The 26920-nt window shown below is 35.4% G+C and overlaps 1 protein-coding gene across 2 annotated transcripts in view; it reads right to left on the bottom strand.

Annotated features, from left to right (window-relative positions):
* The window catches only part of Lasp (LIM and SH3 domain protein Lasp), a 166280-nt gene that overhangs the window by 23655 nt on the left and 115705 nt on the right, over positions 1-26920 (bottom strand). For both annotated transcript variants that reach the window (XM_089102537.1, XM_089102538.1), the window contains exon 6: positions 18818-19063. In XM_089102537.1, coding sequence (XP_088958663.1) covers positions 18818-19063 — 246 coding nt within the window. The remainder of the gene's footprint in view (positions 1-18817; positions 19064-26920) is intronic.

Below are 26920 nucleotides of genomic sequence, written 5' to 3'. Positions count from 1 at the left end.
GTTTAATTCTAGATGACGATTTTCTAGAGTTGTCTATTCAAAGTACAATATTTTCTCGAGGAATGCTGGTCGATATAATGAAAACTTATTCTCCATCATTAGACTATTGTATGAAGCTTCTACATCGTGGTCCAAATGCATTTACACAATTTATAAATACATTGATCACGACGCAGCAAAATGATATTGTGAATATATTTTTAAACATTAGTTTTTAGAAATTTAGGACTTTTTTTCATAAGAAAGATGGTGCTCAAGGATGATTTACTCTCTCTCTCTCTCTCTCATACAATTTTTTTTGATGTTGCTAGCTCAGTTTCATTGTGGCAGTGAGAGCGTTAACATATGACAAAATGCCCCATACATGTCCGTTATGTATGTACACATAGGGCAGCTGGTCATCATGTGAGAATTGCACAATGATTGAGGAGTATGATGAAAAGTGTAGATTATGAAACCCGTGTAAATTGCATAGAGGATATGCTGTACAAATAAAAGGTTTTAATTCCTGTCTTGAAGAGGTGTGTGACTCTCATCCTAGAGGCCACCAATGCTCCAATTGTCATTATGATAAATGTAAGCAGTGGGAGAGTACATATCCCGGTCTGATTGGAAAGAATCCTACCCATGATTTTAGTTTATTGCTACGAGATTGGTATCGTCGTGGTTTTAGATTGTTCTGGGAGGAGGAACCGGGTCAACGATTCAACTGTTGGAACAACAAGAGAATATGGTTTCTACGTCATTGTTGTGAAGACACTGGATGTTATGATTATAAGCCCACTGATTTTTATTTGGCTGTGACGGAATGTGATTCGACACTTGAGGACACTGTTTGTGAAATTGCTTCAAATAGGCAAATTGAAACATGTGAATTTTATAGAATGAATTCGACTAGTATCATTGACTATACAAAGATATATGACAAGAGTGAAGTCACACTCTACTGTAGAAAATGTGACCCTGACATTGCACTACATCAAGATCAGTACACTGTAAATTCAGATAATCTACCTGCACTAGTTGTTGTCGACAAATACCTAGTAGCGGATGAAATCTAAAAGAGTAGAAAAGTCGTTTTATCATGTATATAATTTTTTTTTTTATTAATAAAAAATTTCAAATACATATTTGGAAAATTTTATTATTATGGCACTAAAATAAAAATTAAATACAATTGTAAGTATATTCTCAACTAGAAAGTTGTTCAATTGAGGTGAGTCAACGTAGATGTTGAGAAACTGGTTGTAGGTGTAGCCACGACATCTGAACATGAAAAAGAGTAGTGCATGAAAGCCACATGTCTTAGTCGTTAAATCCTGTATTCTTCGTTGATTTTGAATAATGGTTTTCCCACTGCTTTCAATAAAGATGCTGATGTATGTAGCGTAGAATTTATACGATAGGCCAAGAGGATCAAAAAATTCAATATTCTTCGCTGTTTGAAAGATGCATAGCCAATGGCCAGTCTTCAAAGTCGCTGGATTGCTATTAACAACGATTAGGGTATTGTTAACACTTGGAATTTTTTCAATGAAGTCCAAAGGTATGCAATAGGAATTGTATTGGGACATGTATGGGTCCATACTAAATACGTTGATTATTTTGTTTGTGTTCATGGCGCAAGGTATCGAAGAAAACTAACGTCAGGTGTGATTTCACAGTAGGTTCATAATTGGCTCATCGATCCTAAGTTGATGATCTAAGCCAAAGAATCGGCACATATACACTCTTAAAGAATGTTTCAATACCGTACTATGGTCTTATCCTTCGTGCCTGAAAAGTCCACATCAATAACACGAGGATTTTTGAAAACATTGAATTTGTTAGTATATTCTAAAATAGTGGAGAGTCTTGATCTAGGGACTGCATTGTCAACTCGTAGAGAGCTCTATAGTATTTTTTGCCAAATGATAGAGTTTACTGTGAAATACCATTCACTTTGCACACGAGGCTAGATAGATCGAAAAAATTAAAATCATGGGGAGATTAAGTCCAGGATCCAACGGAACTGCCACTCTTCACAAAGGCCAAAGCCAATTTTGATGGGATTTCTCCATTGATAAATGATGAATAGCTATAGCTACGAGAACCGGTGGCAATGTGACGTTGATTGGTGATTGTATGGGGGACAAGACGTTTAATATTGTTACCATTGGCTCTTAGCTTTTCCTCTGCCAATGAAACAGAGCTCATAACTTGTTTTTTTCGGACGTGGAGAATTGCCGATGTGATAATAACATTTGAATCGGGTGCTGCAGGAAGTGTTTTTCTCAAAATGAAATTCGATGGGGCCATCTGCAACTTTCTGTCAATCTTGACATTGGGGGGTAGCCATTGGGATATATTGAATATCTCATGATTTAATTTTCCAACTAGATGATACTCCTGGATGACTGCTGTAGTCAACTCACCGTCAGTATCAACCCCTGTTCAATATTCATAGCCCAATGATTCTCCTCTCATCTCCTTGTACGCCTTTGGCGTCATCATCATAAATTGTATGTAGCTTGCATAGTTGGATAAATTATTGCTCGTGCTCACCATTGTCCCATTAATAAATACATTAATTTGTTTGAAAAGGTTGTGTAGAATACAGTTTCATAGGAGAGACCATCGCCGGCGTTTGGAGTTGTATTATCTGACTTTTTCTTCACCATAACATTTAAATCAATAAATGTTGATGACGAATCAATGAAATAGTCTTCATTGGAAAATATTTGAAAGTGAATTTTTTCCAAGAGGGGTTGTTGAGGGTGAAATTGTTCATAGTAGCCATACTTGACACTGACATCAACATTTTCAGCATTGAATAGATTCAATGAGGAAATAATTGATGGATATGATTCCTTGTGGGGGAGATAAGTCATCTTAAGAGATGAAATCATTCTTTGATCTAACAATCTTTTTCTTTTTCTTCTTCTTCTGCTGCTGCTGCTGCTGCTTATTGGCCTTCGTTGTTTTATTTCTCAAAGTCCTTGTTGATGTCCTTTGCTTCCTGCCTGTGTGGAGACTGATGAGTGAATGACGCGAACGCATCCTTTTCAATCCCTCCCCATTTTGTCGAGATTTTAATTGTTCACCAACGGCTCTTGCTGAAGATCTAATATTTTACTTAACACTCTCCTTAAAAATTTTTGCCCGACCCCCAGTCCGGTAGTGCAGAGGATGAAAAATTCTACGCAGCAGGTACAAGATATTTTTTGGCAAGGGGTAATGCAAAACGAAATAGCCTAGCAAACCAGCTACCAAGACCAGAGCCAGACATTGTAGTACGCCCCTTGTAGTAGTCCAATCCATTGCCTATTTGACGTGGACTCAAAGCACCAAGATAACAGTCAATATCGGGACAAACAAATGGAGTGCTTCTATTGTTCAGTGCTTAGGTTATTTTACCGTCGTTGTCGTTGACAATGGGTCGAAAATGACATGTAATCACTGCTAAGCCGTTTGAAAGTGCTATTGGATCACCAAATTCAGTTTTTAGTGTTAACTGACATAGTTCCAAATAGGAAGTGTTTACGGGAATATACTGAAGATGCTTTATATTGTAGTGGTGAACATGTTCTTGATTGGTTTTTCGTTCAAGAACTCGTAGGAGGGGAACATTTGAATTACCATCCCGAGATGTTTCCACAAATGAAGCGTAGAGAAATATACAAGTGTCCGTGGAGAAGCTGGGTGCATAGTCTGCATAGATAACATGGTCAATACCACTGAAATTTTCTGTCTAAATAATAAGGTTTTTAAAACCAAGAACCTCACGTAAATTCTCATTGAGGAAAATTCTTTCATTCTCATATGGATTGGTAATATAAATTCTCCTTTGTTCCGTCGAGTAATTGAAAGTGAAACCGCTTTTTTTTCGACTTGCAATTTTTTGTTGATAACTCGACACAGGTCGTTCATGTTATTGTATTCACTGTAGGGGATGTTAGCAATAGGGTACTGATTAGAGTCAAAAGTTGCCATTGCACCTTCATCCCCGAATTCAAACGGTCGTATTTTTATTTCATATTTACGATCCTTTCTCAGGATGTCATAGGTATTTTTGAGAATACAGTCGACAAGAGCCACTTCATACGCACCGTCAAATTTGACGGTGGGGGAGTTTTATCCAAAAATTACTTGTTTTATTCAAGTCGTTGTAGATAGGATCGGAAAAGTTGGACATGAATGTTACATAAAAATCACGGGGCATTGTCAATATCTTCAACACCGATCCAAGAATCAAAATCTGAGTTGTATCCTAGCCAGCGAACAAGTAACTGTTTCTTACCCCCCCGAGTACGTGTCTTTAATATCTTTTCAATTTGATAGATTTCACTAGCATTTTTAACTTTTTGCAAGTCATAGTCATAAAAGCAGCCGAGAATCTCTTCATATTTGGTATCACGCAGGCGATAAGTTGTGGGTTGAGTGTCTAGGATTTTTGCCACTTTAAAAAGGTCAGTGGAACACAAGTAAGTACCCATTTAAAAAACATTAGTTGTTATATTAATTCGAACCGTATCACCAACATTGAATTCATTTTTCTTCTTCTTCTTGACTTTTGATTCATTGGACTATTGCTTAAGAAAGGTGTCAATTGTATTATGATCCGAATGATGAACTTCCGTTGGTGTAGAGTTGGACAATGATTGATGAGGTCTTTGATTATAAATCAACATGATTTTATCTAGATCATGAATAAAAGCCTGCGTATTTTTCAATGTAAAATATCTTGAAATTAAAAGTCGAATAGTTCTTATCAATCGTTCGGCCAATGCAGCCTTTATAGGACTGTGCGTATGATAGAGCAGTGTATTATATTTCTCTAGTACTTGTGCAACATGAAGATTAAGAAATTCCCAGCCATGATCCGATTGAATTTTTCTATATGACTCTTCTTGGAGAATACTTTCAATGGCTCTGGTACCTTCAACGCTTCTATTCCATTTCACAGGACGGACCTGGGCAAAATAACTATAGATAAAGATTGAACGTAGAATGTACTTGTCTGGCATCTTTTGATGTCGTTGAGCCTCATTTAGAGTCAAGAGATCTGCTTTCATTATATCCAATGGGTAAAAGGCTTTAGTTTTTCGATATTGATTGGCACGAAGTCTATGATTTCTATGCAGAGTGTAACTTGGTTCATTTTGTAGATAGTCTTGTACACTTTTAGTGTGAACACCCGTGACTTTGGAAAGAGTTGTGGGGGAACTTAAACTCCCCACCTCGCCAATATTTTCATAAACACCTTTCAGAACTTCAGCCATTTTGAACGTAAACACGTTGTGTAACGTCCGCTACCCTTTTGTATACGGGCTGCTGCTGCTGGTAGTGGGGACACTGACTTGATACGTCTTTGCTTTTGTCTAGCTATCAATGGTGTGCTATTATTTTCCAAAATAGATTTAAAATATTATTCTTCAAGTTCATATTTTAATATTGATGATAATGATGATGCACGTTCATTTAGATTTTTTAGAATTTGTCTATTGCCAATAATACTTTTGGGGAAGTTTAATGTATTTAGAAAGTTGTATAGATGAGTGTCAAATGATAATAGTCCTTTACGATTTGTAACCATGTCATAGATTAAATCAAGTAGATTATAGCTCTTGCCCTGAATTATAATCCTTTCTCCATTGCTCTCAACTTGAATTTGATCACTTTCCAAGAGATAGGTTAGGAGTCGTTTTCTTTTTTAACCATATGATTGGGGCATTAGATTTACAATTTTAAATACAAATGAATTAAAATCCTCCTTCTTTAATTGTTTTACAGCAGCAGCAGACTCTTGAGAAGATGATTCTTTTTTGGGATCAGCAGCAGCAGTGGGCTTCGATTGATAGTGTTTGTCCACTCTGCGAAGTGCAACTTGAAGTAAAATCAGCTTTTTATCATCATCAATAGTTTCATTGTCGAGGAATTTACTCAGATTGTTCTCAAAGTGTTCGACGAGTGAGAGAGCGAGTTTTATTGGAGTCAATTTATAGGTTTTTGCCATTCTCACTAGAGAAAACTGTTTTTACAAGTCCTGCAATTATTCGCAGTAAAAGTGTGAAAAAGCTACCGCCCCGCCTGAAGAAGTCGTTTCCATTTAAAATTCTTTCTTTTCTTTTTAGAGGCCCATGTACGTACAAAGGAACGATGTTGCTTTGCCTGGTGCTTAACTACTTCTGGTAGTTGAACATTACCCGCGGTCAAATTTAAACAAAGTTTAGATATTAGATGACTTAAATCATTGTCAATACCGTGTTTGAGTATTGCTTTTCTAAGCGGAGGTTTTGAAGTGCTTAGAACGGAAAACAAATGTCTATTTTCATGTAGTTTCTTAAGTGTCATGATAGAGAGTAATAGGTCTTTTTAGTGTTCACCGGGAGATATACTGTAATTTCATTGTCAAAAATATCTGTGACTACGCGTAGATCCTCGGGTGTATTTTGATTAAGATCCAGCGAGATATAACCGTGGGGTTCATTAGTTGCCTGATTGTATGCCGAGAGCAGAAATTTAGGGGCACCTGGATAGATTTGTTTATTGAGGGTTATTAGCGAGCGAGAATCACGAACAATTCTGTAGATGATATAGTAGGTACAGTTCAAAGCAAGTGTTCGCATACATTTGCTCTTATGAAAGAGATTGTGTAGAACTAGAGTAACGGAAATTTGTTCATGATGAGAGCGAACAGTGAACAATTGTAACATTTGCTGAGACAATTATTCTATAGATTCAGCCAGATCGTCAATGATCAGCCAAGAGTTTGGTTCAATAATGTTGAAAAAATCAAGTCCCTGTATGAACTGTATCTGCATCGATCCCATAGTGATGGTGGCAGCAATTGCTTTTATTTTATTGTATGACTCCTGCCAAATACTATAGCAATAGTAGATTTTTTTCGGCTTTTCTGCAAACATTTTATCACAATTTTTAATTAATTTAGTTAAGAGTGTTGTTTTTCCCGACACCGAGGGCCCACATTGAGGGCCCACACAGAAACGATCTGAACGGTGTTTTAAATTGATACATGTTCCTTTCAACAGTTCACCTGGACAACTAACTGTAGACACTAAGTGTATAATGACTAAATAATTTTTTTCACTACTACTACTACTCTCTTATACAAGAAGAAAAAGACAAAGACAAAGACAAAGAATCATATTTTTTTCTTTTATTATATGCACATAAAAAAAAAAGTAACAATACATTAAAAAAAAAAAATAAAATTTTTTAAATTTATTTAAAATAAAAAATAAAACAACATTTACATAGGTATACACACGGATAAAAAAAAAACACTTTTTTTTTTTTATCTATAGAGAGAAAAAAAAAACATTAAATTATAGAGAGAGCACTTGAAAAAATACACTTTTTTTTTTTTAAATTTATTTATAATAAAAAAAATACAACCCCACAATTTAAATAGGTAAATAGAGACAAAACAAATTTTTTTTTTTTGTATAGAGAAAAAAAAAACGTTAAATTATCGAGGCAACTTGAAAAAAAAAAAAAAATATGCTCTAAGTCCAAAAAAAAAAAGATAACTTTGGTGACGGTGCGCCCCCCCGCACTGGCGGCGGCCGCCCCCCCCCCCCGGGCCGCGAGGCCCCCCCCCCTCCCAAAGGTTTTTTTTAGGAAATTAGTTACAGGACTTTATTTAAACCGAGACTTTCACGGTGGGCAGTACATTCGATCCGGTCTGAAGTTAAATAGTGTCCAAGGGGGAGGGTGGTCACACCATCTTGACAAACAAAGATCTTGTCGGAAATGGTACTCATGGCTATATTCTCTACATTTACAGTATAGTTCCTGTAGTTTAATGAACGAATTGCCAACAATTTGGCTCGTGGAATTGCATTTTCAACAATACAATTCCTATAACTGTTCATGTCGAAATTCTTGTCCACATAGCGCGTGTGTACTCCTTTGCAACGTTTCTTGATTTCTTCGTCATATGTCTGTATAAAGTACACCTTCGGACCGACCAACATACCCTGGAACATCAAGTCACGTCCTTGTTATTATTAAAAAAATAAAATTGGAGGTGGCACCAACCGATTTACTAGAACAGGGTACATACAAACCTTCCCAGGGTTGTAGTCAATTTTTGACGAGATCCGTTAAAAAAGCGACAACTCATCACGGAAAGTGGATGTTTTCACTTTTAACCCTAGAGACTCCTGATCACTGTCGCAGACCTCTACTTGCCCCTTTTCCGGCCACTGTACCCTAGCAACATTGTAGTAGAATTCCAACATGAGCTTTTTTGAGATCTCCAAGATAGCACTGCCTGCAGCGATATTTTTATTCAGGACAATGCGTCTTTTTTTCCTGTTCAAAAGTACAATGTCTGGGCCAATGAGTGTAAAGGAAGTATCATGGGGATCGGCAATAATTCGAGCACATTGTTCTGGATCGGTCACGACGTCGCAACGATTCTTATTATGAACACTCACACATTTTGCCGAAAGCCGAATTTAAAATGAGTTTATAAATTTCTTTTTCGGCTTTCGTCTGTGCTGCAGAACGTTTGCCGACAAAAGTGTCAACAAACGTTTTCAGATAGGGTTTTTGACTAAACTCAAGTGCTCGGTGAACCTGTGTGAAGTTGAAACCATTGTTAAACATCCTTTTTAACGCTACTTTATTTACAACTATGTTTTTTTTTGGCAGAAGGTCAGCAATAAGTTTTTGTTTTGAAGGTGCCCAAAGCAATCTGTCCACCTCGACTAAACGACTATTGTGAGGAATCAAAGAGTATTTAGTCACAGGTCTATTGATACACGGTAAAACAAAATCCTTTACTGAATCGTGAAGCTCGACTGGTATCTCTCCATCAATTTCAAAAAACCATCCCACTGGTTCAGTCTCCTCAACACTGTCGTCGCCAATGTTGGGGAAATGGGGAGCTTGAGGGTCACTGAGCCATTTATAGTCGCCGCAAGGTAGTTCATAATGGGACATGGCCGAGGGGTAGAGAGAATTCATATCGAGGAAAACTGCATTTGATTTTGTCCCCGTCTTCTCCCCCGCTGGATTGGTTTCCAAGATACGGTCTCCGTGAAAAACAAAACCCCCCTCATTGACCTCTCGATGAACAGATGCTGATCAATGTCAGTGATTAGCCCTATTTTTTCCCCACTAATTTTCAGGATGAGGTCCATCACTAGATGAGGCGAAGACTAATAATAACCCAAATCAAGATTAAACTCCTCATAGATTTTATCCGTATTTTTACACATAATGTCTAACAAAGTTAACACGTCACTCGACAAATACAGCTTGCAGTAGTCAAATCCATTTTTACACCCTCCCTCTGCCCAAACTTTTTTAGCAAAACTGTATTCCTCGGGGGTGCAACTACGATCGTGAAGACTGTCGTAAAACGATTCAATGCAGGGAATAGTCTCCTCGGCGAATCTCGACATGGAGCAATAATGGTCATAAGGATATATGCCCTTGACCGTCAACAAATCATATAAATCATTTGGAAATTGTTGCTTGAGAAGGGGGACAGCATTGCTACCGTCATTGTTTTTCTGCACAGGAATTAATTTGCTCAATGATTTGGGGGCAAAACTGTAGGAATCTAAAAAGCGAATTTTATTCGTGTATTCAACATCGGCATCAACAAATTTCCAAAACAAGCAACTTTTCCGCGGATTTAGGTATGATTTTGTACGTAAAGCTGTCTATCACTCATGCGTCAGCATCATCATCATCATCCACTGCTCCATTTCTTTGAAGATGTGCCAATGCAGGTAGCACAAACTTCAGATCGTAGTTAGAGTTATGTATAAAAACCGGTCGAAAAAGTTGTTGTTTAATTTTTAAATTACACGAATTATGAGCCCACCCCCCAAAGTTACTTTTTCCCGTTGAATTGGGGTCAATAAGGTGATTGTGGTCCTGCACCGCGTCTTTTGGGGCAAGGGTACTCCTACACACCCAGCAAATTGTTCCCTTTTCCAACGCCAGTTGCTCTTTATCCGACAATGTCATTTGATAATTGGTATGACGTAATTGTGAAATTGCCCTGTTTGCCTTTTTTAATAAAGAAACTAAAAGATTTTCCATACGGCCCTCCTCGTCCATAGTTAAAAAAAACTCTTCCAATAGCATTTTATTGTTGACGTCGCGACAGGCGTGCGCATAGGAACACGCAACTAGTTTGTGTTCCTTGACTATATTGGGCTTTGATGGGTCTGATACCTCAACCAGTCTTGTTTCACAGTCTAAAGACACTTCATCAGATTGCAGAAGAGAATTTTGAAAATTTTTAAATTGTAAAGTGTCTTTGCCTTCTACCGGCATTTCAATTCTTTGATTTCCATGAAGTTCGAAATGCCCGATGTGATCTGATAACGTTCGCTCGGATCTAAATGAGGAAAGGCACATGGGACAATAGAAACGTTCTCCTTTATTCACGCCTTGACAGAGGAGTCAACTTATTACTGTAACGGGGAAAAAATTACCATAAGAATTTACATCTTTGGGAGGTTGGTAAATAACCCATGCACAATTTTTTACATTTTCTACCATCGGTGTTCTCACTGAATACAACACCCCTTTTTAAATCGGTGTTTCACACCGCCTCCAAATTTCATGTCTTACTGTAGTACCGATACCCCAACCCCACGAGTTTCAGTTGAGGTCTCGCATAGGATTCTGTATTCAAATGACCGCGGATACTTTAACTCTAAACAATCAAAATTTACTTTAGGGAAATTGTTTCACCGTTACGTGCAAGTTTGTCAAGATTTTTCATTGATGATTCTCTATATAATGTCTTATGGGCTGCTGCTAAAAACGCATACTTAAAGCATTGTAGTCCTGTGTCAAATCTGAAACCCTGAACTCCTCCTGTCGTCGACAAATCTGGGTGGCATTTTATTTTTTTATCCCTCCCACCCCTTAAAATTAAGTTTTTTTTAAATATACTGAGATTCAGATCCATGCATTCAATGTATAAAATGGTGGACCCACTTCCCCTCTCATTAAATGTATCCAAAGTTGAAATTAGTTTATTCACCCAGTTGAAAAAATTGTCTTCAAATTCGTTTAGACCTGGGTAGAAAGTCTGGTTGCCTGTCGAAAAATGAAAATAAAAAATGTCCCCAGATGTCCCCTTTTGTAGATAAACTTTTTGGTTCACTGATGCTTTAATTCCCCCCCGACCCCCCAATTCTGGATCTGAATATCAATAAGTGCTCGAATTTTGTCGATATCGCTATGTAGATTTTTCACAGGGTCAGTTAAAATAATGCCAGCGTTTTCCTCGGGAAGGCTATAGTATACCCTGTATGTCTTCAAATGGCTTAGAGCAGATTCTAACAGATTAAAACCAGGCAAGTCTGATGGCTTAACATTGTTTTCATGTCCTGACCCTGTTAGTTCAGGACTCAATTCACTAATTATAGTTCTCATTAAAAATGTCCCCGGATAAATGAGCCGCTGTTGTATTACTACTACTATGAGGTGGAATGGTGGAGGAGGGTGACAGGGAATTGTCAATAACACCACTCCCAGTCTGTTCAATCACATTGGAGGGATGTGGCATGAAGTCCCCTAGTACATATTCCAAGGTGTTTGGGGACAATTGGTCGATCCAGCCTGTATTGTCCTCTGATGGAATTTCGTTATGAGGACCCGGTTCAAATTTACATGTAGCATCATCTAAATATACAGGCATGAAACTATCAGCCCACTCTGGGTCCTGAAGCATGTCAATATTACAGCTTAAGTCATCCAGGCTTACCATTTCCCCAAAAACATCATTAAGGAATCCCTCATGCCACTCCATATTCTCTAGAACCAGTGTAGGTTCATCCCTGAACTCTGCTGGTGGTGACAGAATTTGTTCTGTAAATATACCTGCTTCATCACTCGATGGTGCCACTGGGAGTGCTATATTTTTAATCTGTAGAAAAAAAAGTTTTATTTTTTATGTAAAATAATCATTTTTTTATAGTTAATAAACTTTGTCAATTTCTCATAGTCATTGTCCCACCACCACCACCTGAACAATTAAAAGAAGAAGAAAAAAAAAGTTACAATAAAAGTGTTGTAAGAGAGAAGAACTTTTTTCTACATCCAAATCAACAATTTAAATGTTGGATGGTCCTTTTTAGAGACCCCCCCCCCTCCCCAAACGCCGCCCAGGGAGAACCCGTGGGAACCGGGAGCTTCCTTCGAGGTAAGAGGATCGATAACCTTTCCGAGTTGAGGGGGTATCGGACTCCACAACGCTGTTCTAATAGAACAGTTTAAAATTCTTTTTCTTGAACCTTTCAAAAGCGAGAATAAATACCTGAGTTGGTTCAAAATAATAATAATATTTTCTTCGTATGTGAAACCCATAATTGGTGATTACTAAAAACTTTCTTCCTGTCACAGGAAACCCATTTACAATTCAAAGCGATGAAACGATCTGATACAATGCAAATGCTTGTTGCGTAATATTATCATTTTATGGGTGACTTGCCAAGCGTTAACTAACAAATCGTTTTTTTTGTTTAAATTTACTTTTTTCATAATAAATTATCTTTTGTATATTTTAAAAGGTAAGTTTTTTTTTGTTTTTTTTTTTATATAAAATTCGTATAATCACTCCTTTATATATATATATATTTCTAATTTGGTGAATGAAAGAAAATTAAATAGCGTAGAAACAAAATTTTAAGTTTTTTTTTTTAAATCATCAAAAGATATGCGCCTGAGAAAATTTTGTCTTATTTTTGAAAATAGGGATAGAAGAAATTATGTATATACTTACAAATTCTGACTGGACTTCTATATCTGAACTCCTTTGCAAAACTTGAAGGGGGTCAGTAGGCTGAGCTGAGACATGGTATAAAGTAGCCCATTCTCTTTTCAACTTCCTTCCAGTTGCCATGGAGCTAACGCGGGAGTCAGAGGGCGCTGTTGCTATAAGTTGGGTGCTCGATGGATGGTTCAGATCACGTGTAACTGTCCCAGCGAATTTGATAACAGATGCCCTTGCAGTCTGTATTAATGAAGGTTCGTCATATCTCGCTTTTTTCTCAGAAGGGGGATTATTGCACGTCTCTTCTTCCTTTAAAAAAAAAAAGACAAAAATTTAGCTTGTAGCAAAAATGCATTTTGGGTTTTGAGAAAATAATTCAGTTTATGTTAGACATCTAAAGTAGTGTAAAAAACATCTTGATTTCAAAATCAGGGGTTTTGATAGTGAGATGGAGGACCTTTTATAAACTGCTCCTCCCTCCCACCACCCGCCCCCTCCAAAGTCCAAGCTTACGTGACTGTATTTTTAAATTCAAACTTAAAAAGCAGTATTTGCGTTCCTTATTAAACAATATGGAGAAGAATTGCATGTGACAATCAAGTAAAACTATCAGATTTCAATCAAATGTAGACAAAAATAGAAATTAAAGAAGTGGAAAAGTTAATTAGCCTGGCTCAGTCAACCCCCCCCCCCCCGATGATATAAAAAGGTCCGTTAAATAAAAGGATAGCTAATCTAACGATATTATTTTTTAAATAGGGTAATAAGGTAAAAAATTTTATTTTTTAGAACATTGGGGGGGGGTGTGGTTTTTTAACGAATTAAATTTAATTAAGAGTTTCTTAAAACAAGAAGTGTAGTTAAATTTTTTAAAAAAACATCCCAAAAAAAAAAAAAAAAACACATATCTTGATAAAAAAAAAAATCACACTTTAAAAAAAAAGAAGCTTTTGTAAAAATTAATAAATTAAAAGAATAATAATTTTTTTATAATACCAAATTACTGATCGAAAGATAAGCACTTTTTCAAAAACATTCCCTAAAAAGGCCACTGATCTTTATAAAAAATCACACCGTAAATGCAACCGGGCCTGTAAGTATTTTCAAAAACATTCATAAAAAAAAAGCCACTGATCTTGATAAAAAAAGGAAGCTTTTTTAACAATAAATACATTTTTAAAATAGGTAACCAAAAACAGTTTAGGTAAATAATTTATTCCTTAACTTAATGACATTTTTTTTTTTTTTTTTTGCAGACTGGCCTGGAAGTATTTTCAAAAACACCCCTAAAAAAAAAGGGTCATTGATCTTGATAAAAAAGGAAACTTTTGTAACAATCAATACATGAAAAAATCAACATTTTATTCTAATCCCAAATTGCCGATCGAAAGCTAAGCACTTTTTTCAAAAAAACATCTAAAACACCCATTGATCTCGATAAGAAATCACACCGTAAATTTCAACCTATAAGAGAATTAGAAGTTTTTTCAGCTCCTAAAAACAACAGGCTTCTAAGTAGATAAGTACCCTTAGTTCTAGTGTAAGGAAAGAATTTCTTCTCTAACTTAATGACAAGATAATTTCTTTTTAATATAATAATGAGAATATTTTTTACTCACCAAAAATTGCTTATCCATTTTTCTATGTAAATGGTTTTTACAAAAAACGACTGTAATGCTATCTCGAATATAAGCTATTCAAAACTGATGGAGACTCAAATTTGTAATCTGATTATATACAAAAATAATTGGCGGGTAAAAAGAGTCATCGGTTTTCTGGTTTAACACTAAAAAAGGACACTGAACTTTGAAGTTACGCTGAACTTTTGAAATTGCGTTATTCCCTGGCAAAGAGTGTAATGACCCTGCAAAATTAACAGAAAAAACTGTTTGGTACGGAGGTCTGCGCAAAGTGGTACCTTGGTATATACTAAGATTTTCTTGGTTCGGTCTAAATGACCCATAAGCTTTATGCTGACTGGAAAATGTTATTGAGGTAAAAATGGGATTGTTGTTGAAGCAGATTGAGGGAAGAAAGGTATACGCAGGTGGGGGAAAATGGTGAAAACGAAAGACTACTGAAACGTAAGCAAAATATTGTTCTCCTTTCCTCAAGGGTAAGGGAAGAAAGGTATATTATATTGGCGAAAGTGGTCACTTTGAATGGCGCTGTTGACCGAGAGAAAATTTTCGCCTAAATCAGATACATGCTACATTGATAGCATCGTACTGTGGTAATAACCAAGATTAACCTTTAAAAATTCGATTTTTTTGCTCTATAGGAAATTATCGTATTCAACTGATAATTGCACATTATTTACAAAAAAAATATATAATAAATTCATTTTTTTAACAGAGACAGAGTTTTATTAAATAAACAAATTAACGACAAATCCAAAGTTTAAACTTGTATGGGTAAATATCACCCTTTAAAAAAAACCCACTTACACACTCACTACCATCCATACTTACGCCTTCCCCCTCCCAAAATAAATAAATAAATAGCTAAACAACAAATAATAATAATAAAGAAATGCAGTACTCAATTGATTACAGCTAGCTTACTTGGAATGCCCAAAATGCCTTGGGAAAAAATTCCGGAGGAAATTGCCTTAAAATGGCGCTGTCTATAGAGTGAAAATCGTCATTCGAAAACTGAATACCTTCGTGATTTTTGAGTTGACAAAAATTTACGAAATACACGCATAAATGTGGCGTCAATAGCCTCGTACAATGATAAGATCCAAAATGTCTTTTAATCAGTTCTTTAGGTGTATTAATATGTTTTTTTGTTTAAAAAAATAAATACCCAGCAAATCATCAATTAATTAATGAAAAAACAAATTAGATGCAAATAATTTACTCTAAGTGAATCAGAATTGTAACCCATTACACTAGGTGGCAAGCACGACACATGGCTAAAGCGCCAGGCAAAGTAGAAATGCTAAAAAAAAAAAAAAAAAAAAAAAAAAAAAAAAAAAAAACGTAAAGGACGGTCAGAGCGGATCCAGGATTTTTTTTCGGTTTTTTTTTACTAATTTTTGACTTTTTCGGGGGGGGGGGGGTTTACTAATTTTGACTCAGTTTTCGACTAATTTTACTGATTTTTACCTAGGTTTTACTAATTTTCGACTCGGTCAAAAATTTCTGGGGGGGGGGGTTCAAACTGGGTAACCCCCCCCCCCTGGATACGGCCTTGAGGACGGTGCTGTACAATAAATTAATGTTATGCCAATTTGACTAACTCAATACCAAAAATAAAAAGACACACATAAATAAATAAACAAATAAGTAATACACAAACAAAAATGAACAAAAAATAATAATAATAAATAGTAAAAAAAAATAAACAAATGAAATAAATAGACTAAACAAGGCACACTAGCACGCACGCAAACTGAACACTTTTTTTTAAATTGATCTAATATATTTGGCATCTGAGTCACTCGAATCTACATAAGCGTTCATTATATGCATAAGCATGACGTTTACAAATACCCCTGCGTGAATAAACCTAAAAACATGCAAAATAAGTTATTCAGTAAGTAAATTACAATAATGTGCTGTTAATTAATCAAGTGTAAAATATACTACCAGGACAGAACAGAGCATAATGCATGCCGTTTCTTTCCTTACCCCCGTGAAAGAAAGCATTGGGTTGTGCTCGAGACTTCCCAGTCCCTACATCTTCCCAAAAATACTCAACAAGATCTGTAGAACAAATAAATATACATTATTTTGAAATTCAGTTATATTATATTTAATCTCTAGTACATTATAATATACTTAATTAGTTAATTTCGAGCCAATATTATTTTATTTTTATTTTAATACTTTTATTAACCCTTTTTAAATTAGCTATTTAATATTGTTTCACTGAAATGCATATATTTTTTAGAAAACAATTCTAGCATTTACTAAACAATTTTAGACAACTCTAAAATTATTTCTCAAATAGGGGCTATAAAAACATACCATAATAAAAACTCTTTTTTTTGTACTTTTAATTTACTGTTCAATGCACTTGTGAATTGTTCATACACTTTTGATTGATTTTTTTCTTTGCGTTTTATTTTCAAGTCCTTCAGGTGAATTTCTAATTTTATTTATTTTTATTTATTAATTTTATATTATTATTTATATTATTATTTAAAATTATTTTATTTATATTATTATTTTATATTATTTTATTTATATTATTAATTTAATTTACTGCCTCCCTTAAAACCCCGACAATTTGCGATTTGATTTATTTCTCATTAAACTCGGTTTTTCAGAGACTATATTATGTTGCGGTAGATCCTTCTCAATCTCCTCCAAGGGTTGCTACGGCTATTGTTAAAGATCGGGCAAAGACTTTGCTAGTAATGTCTTCAAGGCTTAAACCAGCTACTTAGTGAAACTTTCGTTGCAGAGTCTCTGGCAAAGCATCCCACAGATATCCTCAATATGGCTAAGGACAAGTTGGGTCCGTGGAATGCTTGGTCGGATCAAGGTCAAAATTTTAGACAAGAGATGGGTCAGTGATAACAAAATACGTTCCCGTGCTCACTGTATCTATTTTGGATTTCTGTTATTTCGGGTTGTTTTTTTTTTCTGTATGAATTTCGGGTTTGAAATGTGATTCATTTCTTTTCTTTCTTCTATGCATCGATATTTTCCTCCTTTTATGTGATTTCACTTTTTCTGTTTTTGATTCTTTTTCTCGGAAATTTCTTGACATTTTTTTTATTATTTGATATGCAATTTTTATTTTATACAAGAACTTTTTTGTGTTACCGGCGAATCAGATAAATTCCCAGTTTGTTGAGCTTCTAGGGATATTTTATCCCTAGAAGAACGACTTTTCTTGATTGGCTGGAAGTTTCCGAAATAACCAATTATATGAGTAGATTGCATCTCCTATCCCTGCCAATATCCCTGCCTAAGTTGGGATATTGGGGATTTTTGAGGCGGATAATTGGATTTGTGTGTGTGCGTGTCTCTTGAAGGTGTGGATGCATTATGTTAAAAATGTTTTTTTTTATGTATTGTTTCATTTTTGTTTCTCTACTGTTTTTTTCCTGGACATAGAGCCTTACAGGGGAGACTATGTTGAATTGTTTCTTTATTGTAAATGTATTGATTGTGTCTAATCTTTCTAATCTTTTGTAGTCTGGCCCCCCCCCCCCCACTCACTAAATCCATTTTATGCGTACATAAATGGCATAAGCCACAGAAGTCATAAAAGACTTAGCTTCCAAACTTTTGCCATGTGTGTGTCCCCTTTTATAACTTTCATCATGCAGAGCACCCTTCCTCACAAAAATTGATTCATTCTCATCACAACGATAAAAATGTAGTTGCTATTTTTTTATACATACACAAAATGCTAATAAGAGAACACTAAAATTATTGATAATACAATATATATAAAAGTTATATTTTGAATAACATTGATTTGGATTAATTAGAAAGATGAAATTGTTTGTGCTGTGACGACAGAGCGTCATTGATTCTCTGGTTGTTAATTTCATCTGAAATGTAGTTCCACGCAAAGTATATGAGTAACTTATTGGAATGGAAAGTGGGGCAAAAAAAACATCGACGCCATCTAGCGTTTGGCGACTCTTGACAATTTTCTGTGCTTTTTAATCGTTTTTCTGTCAGGAGCTGAGATCAGACACTTACTACTATACTAAATTTACCAACTACACAATTTATATTAATTATTCTTAATATTAGAGCAAAAATAATGTCCAGTGTCGCCAAATGCTAGATGACATTGAGGGCATTTTCTTTATCAACACTAGCGCCAATTCTCGCTCTTATGAGTTACCCACACTCTTTGGTTCCGTGTCCAATAACCAGTCCCTCTTTGTTGACTTATTGTCGAACGTTACCTGATGTTGAAAATGGTACAATTAGTACCTAAGCACCTTTTAGTGCATATTCTTACCAAACTCCGGTGCAACGCGTACCCCCAGCAAACTCTTCTCGTGCCCATGTGGTACGCGTGCCAAACTTTTGGAAATACAGCTCTAAACAAACAAAGTTAAATAAGGACGTTTAAAAATAAACTTACCTTCATTGGTAGGCTGTGATGAGTAAACTGTGGTAGAGCTTGAATACTGACGAGCTGAATATGGAGATTCATTCTGATCAGGCGGTACATTTCCAACGGTGAACTTCTGCTGATTATTTATTATTTTGCCAGGTGTATATTGATTAGCATTTGGGTCTATATGAACTTTTTGTTGCTGCTGTGTTGTCTGTTGCACGGAAGGTGGAAGGGGTGATATCGACAGGGGCTCAGGCGATTCAGACTTCACTACACAAAAACAAGCAAACATAAGCAATTAGTAAACATCACATATCTAGCAGGCCTCTAACCACAATCACAATTTAATGGTTTGTAAGGATGGCCAGAAGTTCATTCGAAAGGGAAAGAGGGGACAAAGTTTCAATTGTTCTGATTGGTTGTAGATTTCAGATTGTTTGTTCAGTCCGATCGAAAAGAAGAATGATAAAAAAAAGAACATGGTACAAAATTATAAGGTCCCAGTCGTTTAAATGAAATACAGATTTTTGATACTTGATATGGTTCAGATATCAGACAGTTTGCCCAGTTGAAACAAAAAAAGGATATCATAAAAGACGCTGCGCAAAATCAAAATTGTCCATCATAGAGATGGATTTAAAATTCAGATCACTTGAAAAAAGAGTAAGATAGAAAAGGATTACCGATACGAAATCAAAGTTATGGATTGTTAATTGTCACAATTTTTAGACCACAGGCTACCGAACACGTGATATAACGTGAACACAGTTATAGTGAACAATGAAGAAGTTTATAATGAATCAAGTGAAAAACGAGAATAAAGTATTATTATATAAAAACGTGGAATTACTTGAATTAAGTTTTGATAAATAATTTCCTGGGGGTTGGAGTAAAGACCAATTTGTAAATAAAGATATAACTTAACTATAGACGGTTATTAGCAATGCCATAAGGAATGACAACGTATGAATACCACGTTGTCAATTTTTCCCAGTTTAGAACAAAATGTCACTCCATACTGTATGGCGAGAAAATGCATCCCTAGAGATATTAGCATAAAACGTACTTTGCAGCTCTCCAACCCCTCTAGGAAATAAATCCCCTGATATTACCACTCCTAAAATTCAGGTTTCAATTCAGGGAGGAGCAATTCCCCCCTCAGAGATTTTGAAACGTATTATTTTACTATTTTGATTAAAAAATTGACGAAAAAAGAAAAAACAAATGCCTCTCCCCCCAGATTTTGAAATATACCTCATTTTTGTATTTTCATTCAAACAAAAAAATCCTCAATCCCCCCCCCTGAAATTTTTTTACAAACTGGTGCCACTGACATACTTTTTTACTTTGGTATATATATATATATATATATATATATATATATATATATATATATATATATATATATATATATATATATATATATATATAAGTTCAAACGACAATATTTGAAGTTTTTTTTTTGCAACTGATAGGGGTTACGAGATTAGTTTTATATTACTTGACTTGAGTTTTTTTCACCACTTGAAATAATGATAGTGATGCAGAGTGACGTGGAATCCCCATGCAAAAATTTCTAGACCCTAAACAGTCTGAAGTATAACTTGATTAGTTCCTCTATGTAATTTTACGCCAGCAAAAATAACAAAATGTTTTCGGTCATGCGATTTTTTTTTTTCAAGGGAACTCTGTTTCTCCCAAAGTATAATCATCTACTGAACAAGTACTAACAAAACCTATCCTCTCCACACAAAAAAGTGACCCTTTGTTACACAATTTACACAGACCCTTAGATTATTTTTAAGACCCTTAGTTACACAATTCAATACAAATTTCCGGGTAACTCGTCACCTGAATCACGCTCTATTGACTGGGGTGATTGGCCGGGATAATTTATTGGCTGGGAGCAAAGTACTTTGGCTGGAGCGATTCAGTAGTACAACATTTGCATTTAGAGGTACTGAGGTACGTGGGGTCAATTGTGGAGAGTTTTTTCAGTACTTGTTCAGTAGGTGATTATACTTTGGTTTCTCCATGACTTTGAATATTGACGTTTCTGTTATTGTTATATTTTGGTCATTTTGAGGAAGATACAAACTTAACAGCAAATTTTATCTATATATGGCTAGGTTATAAGACCAAGATATACAACATTGGGGTGCTGGCACAAGTGCTTCGACTAGTTTATTTTTTCAAATTTACCAATCAAATATATTAGATTTTGGATTCAGATACGAGCTAATTGTCTACCACTTTACAAAAACTGGAGGAATATTAATTTTCCAAATAGATTAAGAGTTTGTCCACTTCGAGGTATTTTGGAGGATGAATTGGGACATTTTCTTTTTAGATGTAATGACTTGGAAAATCTAAGGAGAGATTTGTTTATGGTGGAAATGATGAGCTGCTACTGGAATCCTAAAATCAATGTCTCCTAGGTATATAATGGCAATAGACAATTGTATTTTAAAGGGTTTAAAGATTCGAAAATAGTTTCATTTTATTATTTGAATCTGCTTATTTATTATGCTTATTTGTGTCAGTTTTGTATACGGCTTTGCCAGCTTTGAAATATACACACACGTGCATACATACATAAATCAATCTAACCAACGAACCAAGACCCGGAGCACAAACCACAACTCCCGGCATATAAACAATCAAACTATAAACCATATTTTCATACATAAATTGGCACTAAAATTCATTATTTTTTTTTTTAAGAAATAACTGGTTCACCTATTTAAAAATTGGAAAAAAAGAGAATAAGGTACAAACTAGGCAAGCAAGCGGGAACCTGTTTCTTAGAGGGGGGGGATAAGGGGGGGGGGGCCAGTCAAATAAGCAAAAACAGACAAATTGGATTGGAAAAAAAATAATGATATTTCAAAGGCAAACGCTCTAAGCGCCATCTCTGATAATACGCCTACTTTAAACCCATATGATTGGATGTTTTCATCCTAAGAACGAGGAAATCTGTTTAAGATGGACTTCTAGTCACAGAAGCTGACCACACAGTCTAGGAAATGCAACAATAGACAAGAAATTAACCATGAGGTGCGAAATCCATGTATAATCAATTAAAGTTCCTCTACAGAATGCAATTGTTATATTATGTAAAAGAAAAGAGATTTTTAAAATACTAAAGTTTTGTTCGAAAGATTGCTCATTAGAATGAAAGCTAGTAATTTTTGGCCCTACTTCTGTTGAAGCCTCCCATCCAAAACTTTCAAATTCTGAAAATCATACCGATAAATAAAAGTTCAAATAGGGATAAAATTCTTTTAATAGACAGTGTTTCACAAACAGTGATAGAAATTCACAAAAAATACCAGATATTTCTGTCACATATGCAGATAACCGAAATATCTGGTATGTTTTGTGAATTTCTATCACTGTTTGTGAAACACTGTCTATTAAAAGGATTTTATCCCTATTTGAATTTTTATTTATCGTCATGGAAAGGCAGTGCGGTCTCCGAAATTATTTACGAAAATCATACTTAGACCTCTAAAACCTCCGGACGCAACTGCTTGATTCTCATTTTATTCTCAATACCTAGGGCATTAAGCCTAAACTCGCGTGACCAAAAATTTTCGCATCCTAAATTCGAAAAAATTATCGTATCTGACTGGACACCAAATCAAAAGACCAGCGTGGAGAGGGCTTATCACAAGTCATTGTGGCCGAGTCGATGACCAGGACATTAGAATTAAACTGTTTTTATGACCCGTTGTAAAAACAGTGGCAAAGGGAGTATAATAAAGAAAAAGCAGAATGACTGAACCTGAAGAATAAAACAAAACCTACATGACACACAACTTACATAATTTTGTTATTTTTTTTTCTATTACAGCCTTCACGACTCCACAAATGATGATATGCGCTAGTCCTGGTAATTACCTCGCTTTTTACTTCATTATACATTCTCCTGAACGTCTCAAGAAACAGATTTTCCGGGATTAACTCTGCCAAGAGGCCATTCCATTTGACAACAAAAAGTCGGGTGAAACTTGTCTTTCAAGTATTCCTGGCGGGTTGTACCGCGTACAAGGTAGTACTGTTGAACTTTACTTTGGCGAGTTGATTGCAAAGGCTAACGAGTTTCGATACCTCCTCAGATGGAGGGCAATGGATGTATTTAGTAGAGATGCCTCAGGAGGTCCCACGGGGAGTCCATATTTGGGCATAGAGTCATTAGGGAGAACACGTGGTTATTGAGGTCAATGGCATGGAACACCTGTGCTGTCAGTCATTAATCAAATTGTTTCAGGGGAAGTTAATTAATGTCTGACAGATGACGTCAAGTTAATTAATGTCTTTGGAGTTTGACCAGAATTGTTTCCGGAGCACAGTTTAGATCACACGTGACAGCTGATGTCATGATTGATTGATTTGACACGAAAGGGGAATTAATTTGTTGTTTCCAAAGAGAATTGTTTCCGAGCGAATGTCTATATTAATGTCTTTGGAGTTCTACCAAGAGAATTGTTTCCGAGCGGATGTTTTGATCTTAGCGATGAATTGTTTTAGTGCGGGAATCAGGTTTCTTAGTAATTTGAAATGTGACAGCGCAGAGATGCCAAAAACAAAGGAACACGCTGAAATTACGTTTAGGGGTTATTTGGGCGAAACTGTTTTAGACATTTTAGGGAATTATTTGGGCAAAACAGTTAGAGACATTTTAAAAGATGATTTTGAAGAGATTTTAGAAGAGGATTTGAGGGTGAAACTCTGTGGTCGTTATAATACACAAATTCCATTTGAACAGTGTCGTGAGGTCCCCTACCCCTACCCCAAAGGGTTCTCATACCCCACCCCGACCCCGAAGGGTCCTCATACCCCACCCCATCCCCGAAGGAAGCCCCCGATCCTCAAAAGTCCACCGGGCTCCCAAAGGACCACCTGGCCCTCAAGGGTCCCCCAGACCCCCAAAGGACCCCCGGGCCCCAAAGGGCCCCTCCCCTTGGCCCCCAAAGGGCCCCTCCCTCTCCTCCCCCTCCTCCCCTTCCCCTCCTCCACCATTTTTTAATATTTTTTTGTGCATTGAGACACAGAAGGGCCCCCTCCCCCCGCCCCCCCTCCCAAGGACCCCCGCCCCCCCCCCCAAAGGGCCCCCGGCGCCCCAAAGGCCTGATTTCTCAAAGTTCATTTTGAATTTTTTTCGTTGAAATGCAAGAGTTGGAATATTTCAGTAGTGTTTTGTCGTTGTTTACCTTGTTACAGTTACATTTTCTTGATTTTTCAAACTTCATTTTGAATTTCTTTCATTGAAATACAAGAGTTGAAATATGTCAGTAGTGTTTTGTTGTGGTTTACCTTGTCAGAGTTATATTCTCTTGATTTTTAAAAGTTAATTTCGAATTTCTTTCTTTGAAATGCAAGAGTTGGTAGATTTCAGTAGTGTTTTGTCGTGGTTTACCTTGTCAAAATTAAATTCTCTTGATTTTTCAAAGTTCATTTTGGATTTCTTTCATTGAAATGCAAGAGTTGGAATATTTCAGTAATGTTTTGTTGTGGTTTACCTTGTCACAGTTACATTCTCTTGATTTTTCAAAGTTCATTTGAATTTCTTTCATTGAAATGCAAGAGTTGGAATATTTCAGTAGTGTTTTCTTGTGGTTTACCTTGTCACAGTTACATTCTCTTGATTTTTCAAAGATCATTTGGATTTCTTTCGTTGAAATGCAAGAGTTGGATTATTTCAGTAGTGTTTTGTTGTGGGTTACAGTGTCACAGTTGCAGTCTCTTGATTTTTCAAAGTTCATTGTGAACTTCTTTCATTTAAATTAATGAGTTTGAATATTCAGTAGTTCTTTCTTGTGGTTTACCTAGTTACAGTTACATTTTCATGATTTTTCAAAATTCATTTTGGAATTATTTTAATAAAATGCAAGAGTTGGAATATTGCAGTAGTGTGTTGTCGTGGTTTACCATGTCACAGTTACATTCTCTTGATTTTTCAAAGTTCATTTTGAATTTCTTTCATTGAAATGCAAGAGTTGGAATATTTCAGTAGTGAGATGTCGTGGTTTACCATGTCACAGTTACATTCCCTTAATTTTTCAAAGTTCATTTTGAATTTCATTGTTGAAAAGCATTGGTTGTGGTTTACCTTGTCAAACTTACATTCTCTTTATTTTTCAAAGTTCTTTTCGAATTTCTTTTTTTGAAATGCAAGAGTTGGAATATTTCAGTAGTGTTTTGCCATGGCTTACCTCGTCACACCTACATTCTCTTGATTTTTTATAATTCATCTTCGATTTCTTTAGTTGAAATGCGAAAGTGAGATTATTTCATTAGTGGTTTGTTATGGTTTACAGTGTCACAGTTACATTCTCTTGATTTTTCAAAGGTCATTTTGAATTTCTTTCATTGAAATGCAAGAGTTTGATTATTTAAGTAGTTTTTAGTTATGGTTTACCTTGTCACACTTACACTCACTTGATTTTTCAAAGTTCATTTTGAATTTCTTTCGTTGAAATGCAAGAGTCGGAATATTTCAGTAGTGTTTTGATGTGGTTTACCTTATCACAGTTACATTCTCTTGATTTTCCAAAGTTCATTTTGAATTTCTTTCATTGAAATGCACGAGTTGGAATATTTCAGTAGTGTTTTGTCGTGGTTTACCTTGTCACAGTTACATTCCCTTGATTTTTCAAAGTTCATTTTCGATTTCCTTCGTTGAAATGCAAGAGTTGGAATATTGCAGTAGTGTTTTGTCATGGTTTACCTTGTCACAGTTACATTCTCTTGATTTTTCAAAGTTCATTTTGAATTTCTTAGGTTGAAAAGCAAGAGTTGGAATATTTCTGTAGTGTTTTGTTGTGGTTTACCTTGTCACAGTTACATTTTCATGATTTTTCAAACTTCATTTTGAATTTCTTTCATTGAAATGCAAGAGTTGCAATATTTCAGTAGTGTTTCGATGTGGTTTACCTTGTCACAGTTACATTCTCTTGATTTTTCAAAGTTCATTTTGATTTTCTTTCATTGAAATGCAAGAGTTGGATTATTTCAGTAGTGTTTTGTCATGGTTTACCTTGTCAAAGTTACATTCTCTTGATTTTTCAAAGTTCATTTTGAATTTCTTTCGTTGAAATGCAAGAGTTGGATTATTTCAATAGTGTTTTTTCGTGGTTTACCTTGTCACAGTTACATTTTCTTGATTTTTCAAAGTTCATTTCGGTTTTCTTTCATTGAAATGCAAGAGTTGGAATATTTCAGTATTTTTTTGTCGTGGTTTACCTTGTCAAAGTTACATTCTCTTGATTTTTCAAAGTTCATTTTGGATTTCTTTCGCTGAAATGCAAGAGTTGGAATATTTCAGTAGTGTTTTGTTGTGGTTTACCTTATCACAGTTACATTCTCTTGATTTTTCAAAGTACATTTTGAATTTCTTTTATTGAAATGCAAGAGTGGGATTATTTCACTAGTGTTTTGTCGTGGTTTACCATGTCACAGTTACATTCCCTTGATTTTTCAAAGTTCATTTTCGATTTCCTTCGTTGAAATGCAAGAGTTGGAATATTGCAGTAGTTTTTTGGTGTGGTTTACCTTATCACAGTTACATTCTCTTGATTTTTCAAATTCATTTTGAATTTTTATCGTTGAAATGCAAGAGCTGGAATATTTAAGTAGTGTTTTGTTGTTGGTTTACCTTATCATAGTTACATTCTCTTGATTTTTCAAAGTTCATTTTGGATTTCTTTCATTGAAATGCAAGAGTTGGAATATTTCAGTAGTGTTTTGTCATGGTTTACCTTGTCACAGTTACATTCTCTTGATTTTTCAAAGTTCATTTTGGATTTATCACGTTGAAATGCAAGAGTTGGAATATTTCAGTAGTGTTTTGTCATGGTTTACCTTGTCACAGTTACATTCTCTTAATTTTTCAAAATTCATTTTGAATTTCTTTCGTTGAAATGCAAGAGCTGGAATATTTCAGTAGTGTTTTGTCGTGGTTTACCTTGTCAGAGTTACATTTTCTTGATTTTTCAAAGTTCATTTGAAGTTCTTTTATTGAAATGCAAGAGTTGGAATATTTCAGTAGCGTCTTGTCGTGGTTTACCTTGTTATATTTACATTTTCTTGATTTTTCAAAGTTCATTTTGGATTTCCTTCGTT

The sequence above is a fragment of the Artemia sp. Qi Xiang Cuo genome, chromosome 16 (assembly GCF_049724085.1).
Source record: "Artemia sp. Qi Xiang Cuo chromosome 16, ASM4972408v1, whole genome shotgun sequence".
NCBI classification, from domain to species: Eukaryota; Metazoa; Arthropoda; class Branchiopoda; order Anostraca; family Artemiidae; genus Artemia; species Artemia sp. Qi Xiang Cuo.
This window is presented reverse-complemented; position numbering and strand designations above follow the sequence as displayed.